Source organism: Lepisma saccharinum, chromosome 19 (genome assembly GCF_977018435.1).
Source record: "Lepisma saccharinum chromosome 19, izLepSacc3.1, whole genome shotgun sequence".
Taxonomy (NCBI): domain Eukaryota; kingdom Metazoa; phylum Arthropoda; class Insecta; order Zygentoma; family Lepismatidae; genus Lepisma; species Lepisma saccharinum.
The window spans coordinates 4076477-4095357 of NC_139247.1; the positions used below are offsets into that span (position 1 = coordinate 4076477).

Here is an 18881-nt window from a genome sequence, read left to right on the forward strand (position 1 = left end):
CCCTATCCTGGATTTGTCTACCTGACGAAGTATTTTATGTGCTGATCAAAAAGAAACCTGAAGAAGTGGCACGTAGCTCTGCGAAACGTCGTTTACAAGATTGTTTTAACAACGATACTCACTCACGTAAGTGTCTATTTTATATATATTTTTTTCTTTAACTAAAAAATTTAGACTGTTGGAAGCCAAATATTAAAATCTGCAAATATGGCAGATTAGGCCATGTCTTAAAATGCATTACATAGAGCTTTGTTTATGATGCCTACTCCAGTGCAAGAATTAATTATTTTGTATTAATTCATAAATTAGATGTTTCAAGGTCACATTTCAAAATGTGTACCTTTATCTTAGATTCATGGCTTTCTTAGCCAGTCTTAAAAAATAGTAGAACTTTGTGCAGACATGTTTTTCTTCTGATGAAATATAATGATGTGTCTATACTCTATATACTTTGGAATTTATGTGCCACTACAGCCAACATTAAGAGAATGAGAAAATCATACTTAAGAATCCAACACTGTCCTGCGTAAAATGTCTGTAACATATTCCTTGTACTCAATTGGATAATAATAATCCTTAAAGCATTATGTGACAACACACCGATTCCAGATCACTTTCATACAAATTCCTGTTTCAGGCAGAATAATCAACCACAAGTAACCTCAATGCAAGAGGATATGTAACTTGCCAAACTGACCAAAGTGCAGCTTATTTTTCCAGCAGAAGTTCTATGCCTTATAATAAAGAAACGTCAACAGGTAAAATGATTGCCAATGCAACAACTCTTATGTACAAAGATAAGAATGTTTGTAATAAATATTTGTAAAAATTCGACATCATCGACATCACATGATGTCCAGCAGCACTTTTTGTGCATCACAGAATCAAATTATACACAAACTAGTGTGACCCGTAAAAAAAAAGTAAAGTGCTCCCCTGTGCCTTGCATCACACCATGAAGGCATATAGGGGGTGTGGAACTAGTATGACCCATGGTGAACTTAATACAAAAATTCAATCAAATTCAACCTTAAAGCAGAAAATGAGTTATGTTCACAATCTTAGTTCAACATGCATAATTTGAATCTTCTAGGATAAACAAATTGGAGACTACTTAGACAAAATGGCAACTGCCAATCACCATGAAGCTACAGGATCCCAACTTTTATAATTTTTATAGCATGTGGTTTCATTGAAGTATTTCTGTCTGCTGAAGAAGAGGAAGAGAACTGCACTAAAGCTGCCAGTGGATATATCATTAAGCATTTGTGAAAAAGCATAACTTGACTGAACACGCACACACTTTGCAAATACAGCAAAACCCTGATGGACATTCTTGGATTTTGCATTTTCCTGCTTCATAGATCTTACCTCTTGGTGCTAATAAAGCAACATCTTGAAATTTCATAAAATTCAGACTTTTTTTTGCACTGTATGTTCTTTAAACAACATTGAGGTTCCACTGTATTTGAAAATGTCTAACAGGATTATCTTAGAAAGTTACATCCAGGGAACAGATTTAGATTTGTAAATATATGTATATTTAGTTATTTTAACCAAAATATGAAATTAAATATGGACTTACAACCATGAAAAATGGGAATTAGCTACCTACTAGGACGAACTTTCATTTTGACAGACACAGATTTTCCATGTAATATTTTTCACTTCTTTTATTCGGAGCTTGAATCAAATCTCGTTTCTTTTATTGCTCTTATTTTCACATCATCTTAACCATTTGTTACAAATTCTGTCCCCTACAGTGGCTAATAGAGGGGCACAAAAGGAACAAATTGTCTGGTCAGGAAGACGGAGTTATGCATATTCAATTAAATCATGGATGATGTGGAGTTAACTGAACATTGTCAAAACTATAATTAAATATATACATAAATATATCATCTTTCAACATCATGGTGTGTATATGCATTTCATGTATTTATTTCATTTATTCATATATTATTTATGAGTGTATTTGATTTATTTACTTATGGTGTATTTTTGAGTCTATTGTGAAACATTTTTTTTACCATTTAGATTGTGTATACTTTTTTCTTTAGTGGGAACTTTTGAAAAAATAATTACGTCATTCTATCACAAAAATTAGAAATACACGAAAACTCCATTGGAAAGGAGGATATGCCGGACCCCATGCTGTAGTGGTTAGCATATCGTGCTATAATGTCAGGGGTCCTGAGTTCGAATCCTGGCCTGGGCATGGATGCTTGTGAGGGTCAATTCATCAATTTCATCCCCATCTTCGCAATTAGCCAAAAGTGGCACAAAAGCAAAGTAAAATAAACAAAATGAATCAATAAAAATCAATAAATCAGGAAACATCAATCTGCTGACACTCACATGTACTGTCATCTTACACATCTTAATTCAAAGAATAATTGTAGAAAAGTTCATAAGTTGTATGTAATGAACATCTATTCTGACATTATCAATATCTTCTCTGTTCTCTGCACTCATCATATTCATAAATATTGTCCTCTCCTTCAGATTCGACATCTTACAAAATCACAGAGATAATAAGGTAGCTACATCACGATCCAGTAAGCCATGTTCGGGGGACATATAAAGGTTGCCAATATTTTACTCTAGATAATTTGTTCACCGATCTGAACTAACATTCACATTGAAAATACATCCGTCAGATGAACAACTGTGAGCAAAGATGAACTCACACTCATGCTTAAAATATGCTATTGCTAACTAGATGTATCTACCTAAAAACTGTACCCATCAAAATGTACTAATCCAGTGTATTAGTGTTCACACGCGAGATAAAAGTTTAACTTTTTACACAAGTGTAGACCATTAATATTTGTTAAAAGTCACAGAACATGGAAGCTGTTGAGTAAAATTAACATTGTTAAAATTACAATAAAAATAAGGTCACCCGTGAAAATGATAGGTAACGTTCTCCTAGTGTTAAGGAAGCCATTTGCTGAGCTAAATAAAATGCATTAAGCATCTGTGACATTCAGTAATCATAATGCAATACAAAATGTGCTTTACTTTCCGTTACAGAAACAATGGATTAGTAAACTTTCTTTTTTTAAGTGCTGACTTGCGAATTCCCTGTTGCCCCTAAATATGGATTTATATGGACTGAAAGTACATTTAATATCGCATGAAGTAATGGAAGCATATTTAAAATATCCTTTACCCTTTTGGCGTTAAGTCCAAGTTTGTTTGCACATTTGAATTACTAAATACTGTAAAAGTGCAATAACCTTCTGAATTTCTTGTTAGAAAACAGACTCCAACTTCATTTTGATCATATCTCCAACTTGCCCCTCACCATTAAATAATTCTTCAACCATCTTATTTCAAAAGTCAGCAAGAAAATATGTTTATTATGAAGATTTTTGACTGCTTCGTAATCCACAAAAAAGTATGTCGAATGTAATCTTAGTTCCTCAAACTTCTGTCACAGACGACTGTTTTGAGAGGAATTCTAGAAAACCAGATGCATGATCTATTGTCAAGATTTAAAATAATCAGAGTTCAATATGAGCAAAATTGAGATGAACAGAAAGCCTTTGGTATTTAACACAATCATGAATCCTACTTTAAACTGTAGGTCCAGTCCTGATTAGAATCTCTGTGCATAGTGAACTTAAAAAACACAATTTAAATTATACATATTTACATACAAATCTGGCTATGCCAGTAATCAATGCACCTACCTTGCTGCTGTGGTCTTCCGTTTCTTGCCATCAGATCTGCGAGATGAAACTTCACCAGCAGAAGAAACCTCACCAGTAGAAGAATCTTCACCAGCAATATCATTGTCTGCACAATGATTAGAGACTTGGTCATCCAATTTACTTTGGCATTTCTTTTTAACCTGTGAATAAAAATAGACATCAACACCAGACATAAATATTTACACACTGTCAATGTAGCCAGAAGCATTTTATATTAAATAATTATATTTAAAAAACACACTTCCTGTAGATAGAACTTCATTAAGACTAGCCCCAATCGAAAGAGAAATGGGATAGCACTGGTGTGTTACAATGTTTTACACAGTTTGGATTGTTTAATTAATTTGGTTGATTTTACTTCACTTTTGGCTAATCACGAAGATCAGGATGAGAGATGATATGATGAAATTGATGAAGAAACACTCACAAACAACACCCATGGCCTGGCTGGGATTTGAACCCGGGACCCCTAGCATGGTATTGTGCTGATTACTCTGCCGTGGATGCTGGTAATGTATACATTCTTATTTTTGTTATTTATCATTGCATATGTGGCACAATTGGCTCACTATGATGATGAGGCAAACCTATCACTATCTAATGTGTGTTAGTAGCGGAGTCATCTTCAGTGAAGCATCTTGATGCCGATTGCTGTAGTAAAGAATGACGAATGTGGGTGGAGGTAAGAGCCATGAAAGAATTGGCAACTAGAGCTCATTGTAGACCAAAGTGAAGATACTTTCAGATCAGATTAGATCAGCTTTTCTGTTGATATGCTGTGCTAAAATATGATTCATTATTACCCATAATGAAATTTACAAAAATTGTGTAAAATTGAAGTTTTTCAGGGCACATCATATGATCTGTTCCTCAGTGCTAGTGTGGGTGAGGCAAAAGTCTGGTTACATAGGTGATATTGTTCAACGTGCTGTCCTATGGCCACCACAGTCACCAGACTTCTTTTTTTTACACACAAAAAGGCCATTGTGTACGCTAAGAAAATTAAGAGCCAGGGACACATCTAAGTAAGTTCCAATCTCCCAAATCACCCCATCACACTAGCAGACAGCCTATGCAGCTGGCAGAGTCAAATTAAAGCATGCAGACTGTGCACGTGTCAAACATGTACTGTAACTGCATGGAGGTTGGCTGTAGAAATGTCAGGTAAATAAAGAGTTATAATCAGTTTTAATTAAGAAGTTCTATAAATTTACACTTTGGGTGTAAAGTGGAAAATTTCAATTGATGTAAATGCATGAATAAACACAGGAAAAATACATTTAATCCATGGAAATGCATGTACAGAGTACGCATGATTGAAATGCATTTAATTTATCTCATATTAATAATGTTGCTAGGGATATAATAAAGTATATAAAATATATAATTGTAAGTATTTGTTCGGTTATAATGAATGTCACTTTACTTCTTGAAGATGACATTGGAAAGATGTGTTCCATCTCGTCGTACACATTCTGATAGGCTGCTGTGAAAACTCTGGAATGTTCGGTGTATCATGTCTCGAAGAATGCCAGTGATTTCATCTTCAATCTTCTGTTTCAGTTCAGCGATGGTTGCAGGACGTGTGCTGTATACTTTGCTTTTGAGATGCCCCCACAGAAAGAAATTATACACGTTGAGATCAGGGGATCTCGGAGACCATGGAATACCACAGTTACGTGAAATGACCAGCCTTTCAAACAATTTGCGAATGGCATCCATCGACTGCTTAGCTGCATGGGACGTGGCTCCGTCCTTCTCAAACCACATGTTTTCGAAGTCAAGATGTGCATCGTGCAACTTTGGTGCAAAGAACATTTCAAGCTTAGCAACATACTGAGCTGATGTCACCGTCGTTTCAATGCCCTCCTCACTTTCAAAACAATAAGGACCAATGACACCATGATATGACACTGCACACCATACTGTAACCTTTGTGTGTTATGTAATGGATGCTCGGGAAACTGACAAGGATTTTCCTTTGCCCAGTAACGGACATTCTGTTAACATAGCCGCTAAGGTGGAAATATGCTTCGTCTGACATCCACAAATTGTTAAGGAAAATGGCATCCTCGTTAACTTTACCGAACACCCTTACGCAACACAGGGTCGTGAGGATGTAGTTGCTGCACAATCTGTAACTTATAGGGGTGGAACTGTAATTCATGCGTTATTCCATGTATGCTTCTTTGACTCAACTGTACTGCTGATGCATGTTGTCGAATAGAGCAACGAGGACTCTTCTCAATGGCAACTCAAAACTGATTCCATATTCTCTGGGGTACATACCGTTTGAACGCCACCTGGGAGCTTCTTCATCAAGGCTGAACCAGTTTCTTTGAAATTACGCACCCAGGTTGTAATCGCGTGAGCCGATGGGACATGACCGTGACATCCTAGACGGTAATCCTGCCGAAATACCCTCTGCATTGCAGTTACATTAGCACCATTCATATAAAACGCTTTCACAGCGACCGCACATTCCGCACCACTCCAATGCACCATCCTTACTGATTGATTGATTGATTTTGTTTATTTTACTTCGCGTTTTGTGCCTCTTGGCTAATTTGCGAAGATGGGGATGAGTGATGAAATTGATGAATGGACATTCACAAACAACCAAGCCTGAGCGGGATTCAAACACGGGACCCTTGGCATTGCAGCACAATGTGCTAACCACTTGGCCACAGGGTCCGGCCCACCATCCTTACTAAATGCAAAGCCTTCTCAATGATCTCGCATCGGTCCCAAACAAATGTTGGTGCTACAGTGTTGCTAATCCTAGATTCAAAATTTCCCATATCCCTGCACCACCTTGTACATGTGCCTGTGCATTTCTTAACCTCAAAGACAATAGGACTATCTATTTAGCTATGTAGAGGCTCTACATTCAATGCCTAAAGAAGACTAATGATTGATTTAGTGTATGGGTACGTTAGCACATGAGCTATTTTTCCCCATCATTGATTATGGGGATAAGCCCCTAAAAAAAAAATGGTGTTAAAAATTTTGTTACTCAATTTTCAAACCTAATTAATTCATTACTTAACAAGAACTAAAACTATACTATAATCACCCTACCAGGCTAAAAATTAAAGGGGCACACACAAGAATGAACACAGGACAACAGAACCTCCCAAAAGATTATCCAGGCCGTGGGACCAGGGACCAAAGCCTACAAGAAGCCATTACTGGGACGTTGTACATGGAAGTAAGGCTGACTCTTGGGTGCCTTTACGACACTACCTAAGAAGCAGACTTTGACTTCAAAAGTTACACGAGGATTATTACAGGAAAGACACAAAAAAGAACACATACACTAAGCTTCTTCTAATTCATTCCATGGTTCCTTACCTGTTTGGTTGTGGCTGAATCCCTCTTCTGCCAATCTGCTTTCAGAATTGCCTCTGACTTGACACAAGTTTGGCTGAAACTATCGAATGTTTCAAAATTGATTAGGCACTTCGTACACATCAAATCTGATGAACTTATAGCACTTGATGCCTGGAAGGATGGAAGGAAGGAAAGTTACATTAAGTAATTAATATTCAAGCAAGAAAATTAACATTGATGTAGTGCTAACTGTTTAGAATGAATATCCTATTTCAATTTTCAAATTCAATATAAACTGAATACGTACGAGGTGGTATCAAAAAGTTTCGAGACTAGTTCTGTAACACGCCAACAGATGGCAGCGCAAGGCTGCACGCACAGGCACAGGGAACACCAACCTTCATTAGTCAGTGGGCCAAGAGACATCGTGCTGTGTACATCGTGAGCTGTGCAGCTGGTGCTCTTCTGACCACGTGCGTTACCACGTCTGCGATTTCATCATGGACAGCAAGTTAGAACAATGAGCGAACGTGAAATTCTCTGTGAAACTGGGCAAATCTGCCATAGAGATGCTTGACATGATTCGGCAAGTGTACTGCGATGCTGCAATGAGTCGTGCGAGGTGTTTTGAGTGGCAAGCGCACTTCAAGAGTGGAAGAACATCACTGGAAGACGACGAGAGATCAGGACGACCTTCAACAAGCACAACACCCGAAAATGTCGAAACCATTCGGCAACTTGTGCATGAGGAACACCACGTCCAAGTCTGCCAATAACTCCGTCAGCGTGCCGTGGATGACTAGGATCATTACTGGTGATGAAACTTGGGTGTACGGGTACGACCCTGAGACATAGCAACAGTCTTCACAGTGGAAGAGCCCATCATCTCCATGACCGAACAAGGCGAGCCAAATCCGCAGCTCAACCTTGTCTTTTTCGACATTTGCGGCATTGTGCATCACGAATTCGTCCCCAGGGGCCAGACCATCAATAGCGAGTTCTACTGCCAGGTTTTAAGACATCTGAGGGAGGACATTTGGCGAAAGCGACCAGATCTGTGGCACGCGAAAAACTGGCTGATCCACGACGAAAATGCACCCTGTCACCGTACTCTCCTCACATGTGAGTTTCTCACCAGAAACAAGATGATCGCACTTCTGCACCCACCCTACTCACCAGATTTGGCTCCTGCGGATTTCGCCATCTTCCCGAAGCTCAAGATCCAGCTCACAGGTCGCCGTTTTGACACCATTGCGGAGATCCAGTGCAAATCGCAGATGATGCTTGACAAGCTTCGAAAAGAAGACTTCAAGGACGCATTCCAGCAGTGGCAGAAACACTGGGAGCGCTGTGTTGCTGTACAAGGTGACTATTTTGAAGGTGATCATGTGTAAACGTAGATAAATAAAGTACTTCCATGTAAACAGAGCTAGTCTCAAAACTTTTTGATACCACCTCGTATGTACAGGGGTAGAAAAAATAAAAATATTTCAGCCCCTTTTTCTCAGGAGCCAGTATTATATATACACATATATAAATTTATACCTTTTTTTATGGCGGCAAACAGGTTCTTACGACAGATTATTTATAAAATAAAAGCCATATTTATGTGAAACCATTACAACAGGTATGTCACCTATATTCAAACACCATGGGATTTAAGATTAAAATAACAATATAAATGTATTGTTAAGAATTTCTGGGTAAAAGTTGATTAATATGGAGAATTCTGTAGCTTCTGTTCACATCATGTTGCCACAATATTATTGTTGATATCAGAGCGACACACTGAGCACGATGGATTCAAACCATCGAAGAAATACAGTATTGCAAAGAAAAGAAATGTAGTTTTAATGCACAGATCCACATTTATTTATATATATGCAACACTGCATGCAAATGTCCACTCGTTGAGTCTTTCAGCTGACAGCATGAAACTAAGGAGAACTGTGCAAATGAATGAAAAGAAAATAATAATTAGAAAGTGCAGAATAGATTGAAAAATACACGTATATGCACAGAAACTTTGATTCTAATCTGTATTGAGAGAAACTAAATTTTGGTTTCATTATAAATGCATATATTTTGGACACGTTAATTCTTCCTTTTACTGTACGACCGTGATATAACAATTATATAAATTTAACACATAATATCTTGATTAAATTTCATAAAATGAGAAAAGGTGAAGGAGACTGCAAGTGTGTGTAACTAATTGGTTATTACAAAGTTTAATCACTTGTGACAGTGTATGAAACACATGGGTGTAAACTGTAAAACACATTTGAAAGCTTTGGCTATAACATTTAATTACCATTATCAAATTTTAACAAATATATTTAGGCATAGTATACACATATTTTAAGAATGATACTGATAAAAGTGGACACCCAGGCAATTACTTACACGATTTGTATATACGAGGGCAAATTGAAAAGTCTTTGCGCCTATTTTCTTCCTAGCTTGTTATAAGTGTTATTACAAAAGCGATATTTATGAGTGATGCAGTAGGCTTTTCTTGGAATGGCCCTATTGTAACTTCTGATTTCTTCCATGACACGGCGCTGTTATCAGTTGGCAAAGATGGCCGGAGTGCTCAGGAAGTTCACACCATAAGAGCAGCGAAGTGTTATTCGTTTTTTAAACAACGTTCATCATCAAGAAGCTCAGGAACCAACTGACACGACACTTTGCAGTATCCCAACGAATCGTGAACAATGTCGTAAACACTACCATAGGAAATGCCAAGTTCAGTGGCAATGTCCTTCAGATGAACACGTTGATCAGCTTTCACCATTTCATCAACACGGGCAATGCTGTCCAGTGTCAGCAAGGAACGAGGTCGGCCTGATCGCTCATTGTCCTCCACATTCTCCCGTCCATTTTAAAACTCCTTGCACCACCACTGCACACTTTGCACTGATAAACACTGGCTCCATTTCCCTATGGATATCTGTGGCTCTTTGTCCTTTGCACCATAAAAAAAACTAATAACACTTTGCTGCTCATAAGAGCGTGAACTTCCTGAGCACTCCGGCCATCTTTGCCAACTGATAACAACGCCATGCCATGGAAGAAAACAGATGGAAGAGATCAGAAGTTACAATAGGACCGTTCCAAGAAAAGCCTACTGCATCGCTCGTATATCACGCTTTTGTAATAACACTTATAACAAGCTAGAAAAAGTTAGGCGCAAAGACTTTTTGATTTGCCCTCGTGCATCCAAATGCCAAACACAACCGTACCACGTTCAACTCACTTAAGACTGTATTAATTGCTTGAAACTACACATGCCAACTATTAATGTAGCGAAGAAACACTAAATAAGACATTCATTTGTAGTACTGGATGTATAAATATGGTAAAATAATGATAGAATGTCCTATACGAAAGCAAAAAGGTGAGAAAATAAACGCAAGCTTATGGGATAATCACGTTTTCTTTACACGTTCCCTGTAGGAACTAATAGCAAAAGTAGTTTCAATTTCCGTGGCCAATCAGTGTTGCAGCGAATGTTCCAGTTATTATATATAGTTCACCAGCATTGCACAAACAAATACACTATAGAGTGTCTCAACCTTAAAAGTCAGTATGGAAGTAAATGGAGTACTTCCCTCTCTCTCTAATACATGAGTTTTGCCAATAGCTCTGTCCTTCTCTACCACCGCAAGATGTTACAAAATTTATAAAATGTAAAAGTCGAAAATTTCAAACAGTGAAATCATTATGCTTTAGTTTTTTATGCTCTATCTACTGACGGCATTATATAACCTGTCATAAATTCATGTGATCTGAATTTTTCATAATTATGCAATTTTGCAAAATGCTTAATTTTTTTCTAGTAAATACTTCAAACGCCATAAATATCAAACCGCTTGAACAACTTCGCCAATTTTTTTTCTACGGGATCTATGATGTTTGTAGATATGATATTCTTCAGCTGAGTGAATTAATTTGCTTACGAGGAAAGTTATATATATATATATATATATATGGCGTGAACTTCCTGAACACTCCGGCCATCTTTTCCAACTGATAACAGCGCCGTGTCATGGAAGAAATCAGAAGTTACAATAGGGCCATTCCAAGAAAAGCCTACTGCATCACTCGTATATATCACTTTTGTAATAACACTTATAACAAGCTAGAAAAAAATTAGACGCAAGGACTTTTCAATTTGACCTCGTATATACAAATCGTTATACAATCCATTATATATATATAATGGATAAAAGCAAGGAGGGCCAAAAGGGCTAAGTAAAAATCAAAGAAGGTAAAAGGAAACACTCACCGGACAGTAGAAAAATTCAAAATTTTCGCTAATTTCATAGCATCATCATCTCCTCACACCGATGATTTATATTTATATTTTATGATTGATTTATATATATATATATATATATATATATATATATAAATCAATATATATATATATATATATATATATACACACACACACACACACACACACACATTGGATATTTTGTATAGATCATCAGACTGTAACACAAAAAAGTTGGTTAGCGAGAAACTTTTCGGTTTGCCACGATACACATGCAGACCAAACGAGAAAAGTGTTGACCATTGTTTGAAGTTGGAAGTGAAGTGTGCTTTATTTTCCGAAAAAAATGTATCTTAATGTTTGTTTTTGCATCTATTTAATTCTGTTTATGTAAATGATACAACATTCAATGAAAGAAGTAACAATAGTTGCATTGTGTATTACACATATAATGCAAATGTAAAATGGTAAATAGTTACGTTGAAATATAAACATTTACATGCAAATCTTAAGGTAACTAAATTTTTTTTTTTTCAAAATGCATCAAATATATAGATTCTGATGATTTCCTATACGATATTAAGGAAGTAAATTTGTCACAATCATTAGCGATTAACAGCAACTCAATTTGTTGATCTGGTAAAGCCGCGCTCCACTTAACCCGTAAGGTTGAGATGCTCTATAGCGGCCTCTGGAAAGTGCCTGCTCAACTTCCTTTCGTTTAATGGTGATTTCTACATGCTGTGGACACATTTTTGACATGGATCAATTTCGATTTATGACTGTTAACACAAACTGAGGAGTTTTAGTGATTACTTATTGTGTATTTCCTTGAGAATGTCTTTTCATTTCAATATAATACTTTACTTGTCATGAACTATTTGTTTACAGTCATCTTAGTTATTGGTGGGACTCATCAAACGTTAAGTCAAACACCTTCTCTCTCAAGCACCATATTTCATTGGTAACTGTTCGATCCTGGACCAACATATTTCTTCAATTTTACAGAAGAAACTACTTACGGAAATGAGTTCAAATTTTCAAAGTTCGTGAAGGTATTTCCTTTCACCGTTGAATCTATTGGACTGGGAATTCATGTATTTTTTAAGAGAAATATATCTCCGACGTACAATTGCCGTTGCTTCATCTATGTGAACTGGATGTTGTGTACGTTTGATGACGTAACATCCTGTCAGTATTTCCAACCACGCCGTGATTTTCTGATGATGAATTCCACTATGAACTCTTTTCTTATAACTATGTTTACCTAACCTAACCTAACCATGTTAACATAATGTAGTCAGTAACATGAAAGTAGGTATTTTCTGGTTAAGAAGGTTGGAAACACTGTATTCCACAATGCTACTCAAGCTGTGGCCGCCATATTGTGTGTTACGGAAGCGAAAAAAGGAAGAACAATAATTACTGTTAATTTCAAAAATTGAAATTATTTTCATGAAAAAAGCAAAATCCCACCTTAAAGAATGTTTCGCAATGCACAATACGTAAGTATGAATGTTAAAAATGACGAAATAAACGAGTGAGAGGTGTTGTCCCGAGATTGAACAGGTAATAAATGCACTACATTTAGCGTAACAAGGAAGCAATTAACTAGATGTTAGAAGATTAAATACGGCACTTGACAGAAAAGGTGTTTGACTTTTGTGTGACGACAAGTGAATAATGGTGGTAGTCTGTGGAATGTCTCATTAGTACGAAACTAGAACTTTGGAGCAAGGTAACACTTTCATATCCTCTTTGCATATAAATTGGACTTTTTGAAACAGCAAACTGCGGTAATTACTTTCAGTAAACTTCCAATTTACTTCCAAAATCATTCCTACTAGTCTACTATACTTCCTCTTCCTTCTATGAATGGAGAATGCTAAGAGAACTAAACCTGGCGCATGTAATCTAACCAATTTGTTTGTAACCAAGACGATAGTAAATGAATGGCTGCTGGAAAGTACAGAATTATACAGAAGTATATGGAAGTGAAAAACCAGTGAACATCAAGGAAACACGCAGTAAGTAATCTCTAAAACTCTGCAGTTGTTTTAACAGACGTAAATTGAAATCGAACCATGTAAAAATTGCATACGTAGCATGATGAAATCATATTCCACCATATATAACTCTTTCTGGAAATCCATACAGGGTTCATTAGTTTCACGAAGGTTCAGATGTAGTGTGACAATGATTGCCACAATTCTTTATTCTAGAAGATTTTGGAAATAAAAAGGAACGAGTTTACAATACCGGACCACTCTCCGATTTCTATGAAATTTCACCTGCTCACTAATTGAGACCTCCTAATCACGAATCTGCATGTAATAATTGCGGTCAAGTATGGAAATGTAGAGAAAAACGAAAGAAACTATGTTTTCCTAATGTAACGTAACCCTACCGTAACAACAGCAGCTCTATGGAAGACGTCATTTTCCCAACATGAAGAAATCAGCGTGCAATACACAATTGCCTAACTTACCTAATCAAACGAAATAATAATTTTTCATTGCATTTTTCTTAATGGAACCTAACCTAACCTCGTCTGACGTGTGTGTCCCACCATTCTTCCAAGGTGAAGACAATGTAACTGAGAATGCAACAGTGTGGCAACGCTGGAGACAGAGTAATGAATTGTGTCTCACTTATCGCACAATACTTGACCAACCTTGTGTTCTGACGTCAAGGCAGAAAGCTTTTCAATGTTAGTGTGTTTAGGTCTCTTAGCGTAAATAATAATGTTTCGTTGTATTTATGCTAATGGTACCTATACGACGTACGCTTTTAGAAGCGATATAGGGAGGGGCCACGTAGAGGGTGTGCGTGGCAATGAGCCAATGGCAGGAGTGCAACGTTGTACAGTTAGGAGACTGCGGCGCGGAAGTTAAAAGCCGTGTTCTGTATTTTTCTTGCGCGCAAGATGTTTTCATAAAACTCGCCACTTTAAGGTTCATCATAAGATGGGGAAAGACATTTTGAACCTGACTGTCCAAGTCCCATGAATTTCCGTCGCCTACAGACGGAGTTATCGTTCCTTGAAGAAACAAGGGAAAAGTCACCTTTCATTTCCTTCAGCCTTTTTTTTTCATTGCCACCGTGTTGACGCAGCTGAGTTGTTGTGTCTAAGGAAAACTGTGGGTGTTAAATTCGTCTCGATATAAACAATGACCCTTCATTGTTCTCGAACATTGAAAGTCTGGGTCAGTTTGAGTTAAGCGTTTTCGTAGCAAGGCTGATGTAAAATTATTCGCTTATCGTTCACTCGTGCGCCACAAAGAACAGTTTGTGGAAAGATTAAATACAGCCCTTTCGTACAATAATGTGTGTTCCATGTGTTCTTTTTATTTTAAGTAATGTCACTCTCGAAACCTAGCACCAGTAGTACAGGCACCAAGGGTGCAAAATCTAATCATTAACCTCCAGGAGAGTGACTCGGAAATGAGTGAAATGAGTGACACGGAGACCGAGGAAGACGACGAGAGCTTCTTTCAGGTATGGGTTTCTCGTATATGCTACAGTGATATGATATTATAATCCTGTGTAGAAATATTCACTACAGTAAACCCTCGTTAACACAAACTCGCTTAAGACGAACACTCGGTTAACATGAACAAAATGTTGGTCCCGGCAGGGATGTATTATATCTTATAGAAAGTTTTATCGGTTAACGCGAATTTCGGTTACCACGAATTACGAACTGTTTTTCAGTCCGTTGTGTCATTAGATCTCATTTAACACGAACTTTCAAATTTTTTCATATTTTTTTTTTTGTTGTTCCTCTGTCGTTCCTCTGCTAGGTATGTAAGAAATCGGTCAACAATCTCTATCATCTTGCCAACAATCAACTTATACAGTATTGTAACCAACAGATTCAGATCACAATGTGTTCAAATGTGTTTTTCTATTCTTTAAAACATAGCCAGTACGAGTAACATCAAGATTAAAACTTGGGTGCAATTTCTCGACAATCGCCATCACCGCGTCAACAATGAGCTTATACGTATTTAACCAACAAATTCAGTTGTGTGTTCCGATGTGTTTTTCTATTCTTTAAAACGTAGAAGACTGAAACCCCAAGTAGGAGTGTGCTTGATACAATAAAAACTATCACCGCATCCTGGGAATCTGTGTCATCACAACACATACAGAACTGTTTTTCACCAGAAAATGATCTGTGAGTACTTTTTTAAAAAAATAATTAATGTAGTAGTGTTTTCTATGGTGACATACAAAATAAGTATTGTAAATGGTTAATGTGTAGAAAGAACTGTATTGCAACAATAAAATTTCAGTCCCCGGTTAGCACGATTTTTTTTAACACGAACTCTTGATTTTTCGGTCCCTTGGGATTCGTGTTAACGAGGGTATACTGTATATTATTTCACTGTACTCATATATACTGTACATGCATTATCAAAATAATGGATACATCGCGAATCTTCTGTCCTTTCCTTGCGCTAGCAGTTAGTTTGGCAACGGCGCAGTAGCACTGGCCGGGTATTGGCCGAACTCATGTTCCTTCTAAAAGCGTACGCCGTATAACCTAACCTCGTAGCCATTCCTCGTCTGACGTCAGAACACAAGGTAGGGAAACTGTTGTGCGACAAGAAAGGTCATAGTGATTTGCGAAAGAAACATGGTTCTCAATTGCTTTTTACGGAGAATCATCGTGGTATTTAACAAGGTTATTCATTAATGTTGTCAATCAGCCGAACACCTCTCACTCGTTTATTTAGTCACTTTTTGCATTCGTATTTACCTATTGTGCATTGCGAAACATTCTTTAAAGTGAAATACTGCTTTTCTGACGTTTTGTGACGAATCCGTCAATGGTTTGTGATGACAAAATGAACACGAAAGTAGGTATTTTTCGGTTAAGAAGGTTGAAACACTGCATACCCACTCCAAATAGACAAAACACAAGCACGACGCGCGATGATTTACAGCTGTGCATGCCACATTGTATGTTCCGCAACGGAAGAAAGGACCCAAAAGAATTACTCTTAATGTGAAAAATCAAAGTTATTTTCATGTAAAAAGCGTAATGACACCTTCAACTATGTTCCGCAATACACAATTGGTAAGTACGAACCATTTAAAACTGAAAATATCCGATAGAAATGTGTCTCCGATATAACAGACATTTACCCCAATTGTGTATTGCGGAACATAGTTCAAGGTGCCATTATGCTTTTTACACGAAAACAAAAGCAATTTTTCACATTCTGACTGCTTTTTTTTTATTCCTTTCTTCGCTTCCGGAACACACAATATGGCGGGCACATCTTGACTCACATGGTGGGTATGCAGTATTTCAACCTTCTTCACCGAAAAATACCTACTACTGTCTTAGTCACCGGTGGAAATTATACATTATGCACGGGTAGCTGACGTATAGCTCCACGAACCATGCACGGATAGCCCCACAAACAATTCACGTATAGCCCCATGAACCATTCACGGGTAGCCCCACGAACCATATCCGATAAGGTTAGGTTAGGTTTGCTTACATTAGGCAAGCATAGTAAAAAAAGAAGGGGGTTGAAACACTGTCAGGGGCTTCCGTCATCAAACGTACACAGCATCCGGTAGTTGTAGGGCAAGCAAATGAAAGCAATGACAATTGTGCATCGGTGAGATATGTCTCTTGAAAAATACATGATTTCCCGGTCAAATATATTCCACGATGAAAGAAAATAGCTCGACGAATGTTGTAAACCTTAGAGAAACTCATTTCCGTAAGTCGTTTCGGTACTACTTTACTATACCAGAGACACCTGTCAATGATTTATTTCGCACTTTCTTACATTGCTAATGTGCTATTCTGCATTCCGGAACATTTACTTAGGTGAAATAATGAATTTCTAACGAAAATAATGCCTATTTCTTACATTTACGAGTACTTACTGTTCTTCCTTATTTTCACACAATATGGGGATAGCTTACCCGTTCATTGCGCGTTGTGCCAGTGTTTTGTCGATTTGGAGTGTGCATGCAGTGTTGCAACCTTGTTCACCGAAAAATACCTAAATTTTTAAAAAAATTAAAAACACTTCACGAAATTTTTTCACGAAAAAAGTTCAATTTTCGACATAAAGAGTAATTATTAAACCATTGAAGTTAGCCACAAAAACCATCCACGGGTAGCCCCAAAAACCATTGACATTAGCCCAAAAATTCACGATAGCCCCATGAACCATCACGAGGACGAGGTATGCCTACTAGGTTAGGTTAGGTTCCATTATCTTATAGCGAAAAGACGGCGAGGTTGAAACACTGACTACGCAGTTTACGTCATCAAACACATAGAACATTGTGCTCTCATACAGAAAGCAAATGGCGGCAGCAGCAATAGCGCATCGGAAAGAGATTTTCGTAGAAAACCACATGCATTCGCATTAAAATGGATCAAAACTACATTACCGAACATCAACAATGCTACAGAAAATGATTTGCGTAAGTACTTTCTCCTGTAAATTTGAAGAAATCCATCTCCGGTATAGTAAAGTGTTACCATAGTTTCATGTGTAAAATTGAAGAAATGTGTTTCCGATGTATGAAACTGTTACCTAGGCAAACATAGTGGTCGTAGTAAAATCGTGAAAAACACATGATTTACCACTGCAGCAGATTCTACGATGACAGAAAATATCTCCACAAAGGGTAAAACTTCGATAGCGTCCAAAACACCTCTCACTCGTTTATTTCGTCATTTTTAACATTCGTAACTACCTATTCTGCATTGCGAAAGAATCTTCAAGGTGCTATTTTGCTTTTTTCACGAAAAAAGTTCAATTTTTGACATAAAGAGTAATTATTAAACCATTGACGTTAGCCCCAAAAACCATTGACGTTAGTCCCACAAACCATTGACTTTAGCCCCAAAAACCAACCACGGGTAGGCCCAAATACCAAAAAACATTAAACAATCGGAACAGTTACAGCACTTCCAAATACACCTATAAATCTTGCATTAAACATACGAAACCATTGCCCTTCCCATATGCTGGAATATTTATGTGAGTCACTGTATTATAACCACACAGCAGTGGATAATGATATCTTACCGTAGTTCCAAGGCAACATTTAACTTTGTCAAGCACTGATATTCCATTTCTATCTGGATTCTTAATATTCACGCCGCAAGTAGAATTGACGGACTGACAGCAAAATATGCACTTTAAAACTTCCATTGTGTTTCAAATGTAAACAACGATGTATCGATCACTCGCCAGTGTTGCCACAATCTGTAAGCACAATTTCCCTTTGTAGAGGTAAAATTTCCCTTTTTCACTCATTTTTCCCTTCATCTAAAGAATTATTATTATTATTATTATTATTATTATTAATAATAATAATTAAATATTATCGTTTACCCATGTTCGTATGTATGTATAAAATGTTAATCAATTTAACTTTTAAATGCTACGAAGCCAAGGCAGGCCTGTAGCTAGAGAGGGGAGGGGGCAACTGCCCACCCTGATAGCCTGCTCTGTCCCCCCTGTGAAAAATACAGAACACATTCCTACCTGGAATTCTCA

At 37.3% G+C, this 18881-nt stretch overlaps 1 protein-coding gene across 5 annotated transcripts in view; it reads right to left on the reverse strand.

Moving 5' to 3' along the window:
• LOC146002789 (uncharacterized) overlaps positions 1-18547 on the reverse strand; it is a 53656-nt gene extending 35109 nt beyond the window's left edge. For 4 of the 5 annotated variants that reach the window (XM_083140723.1, XM_083140728.1, XM_083140727.1 and 1 more), the window contains exons 1-3: positions 18408-18547; positions 7074-7223; positions 3699-3859 (exon numbers count right to left, since the gene is read on the reverse strand). In XM_083140723.1, coding sequence (XP_082996849.1) covers positions 3699-3859; positions 7074-7223; positions 18408-18533 — 437 coding nt within the window. In that variant the 5' untranslated portion in view covers positions 18534-18547. Of the gene's footprint in view, positions 1-3698; positions 3860-7073; positions 7224-13138; positions 13202-18407 lie in introns of those variants that run through there. The other variant, XM_083140724.1, reaches the window with a different exon arrangement.
• Positions 18548-18881: the final 334 nt, after the last annotated feature.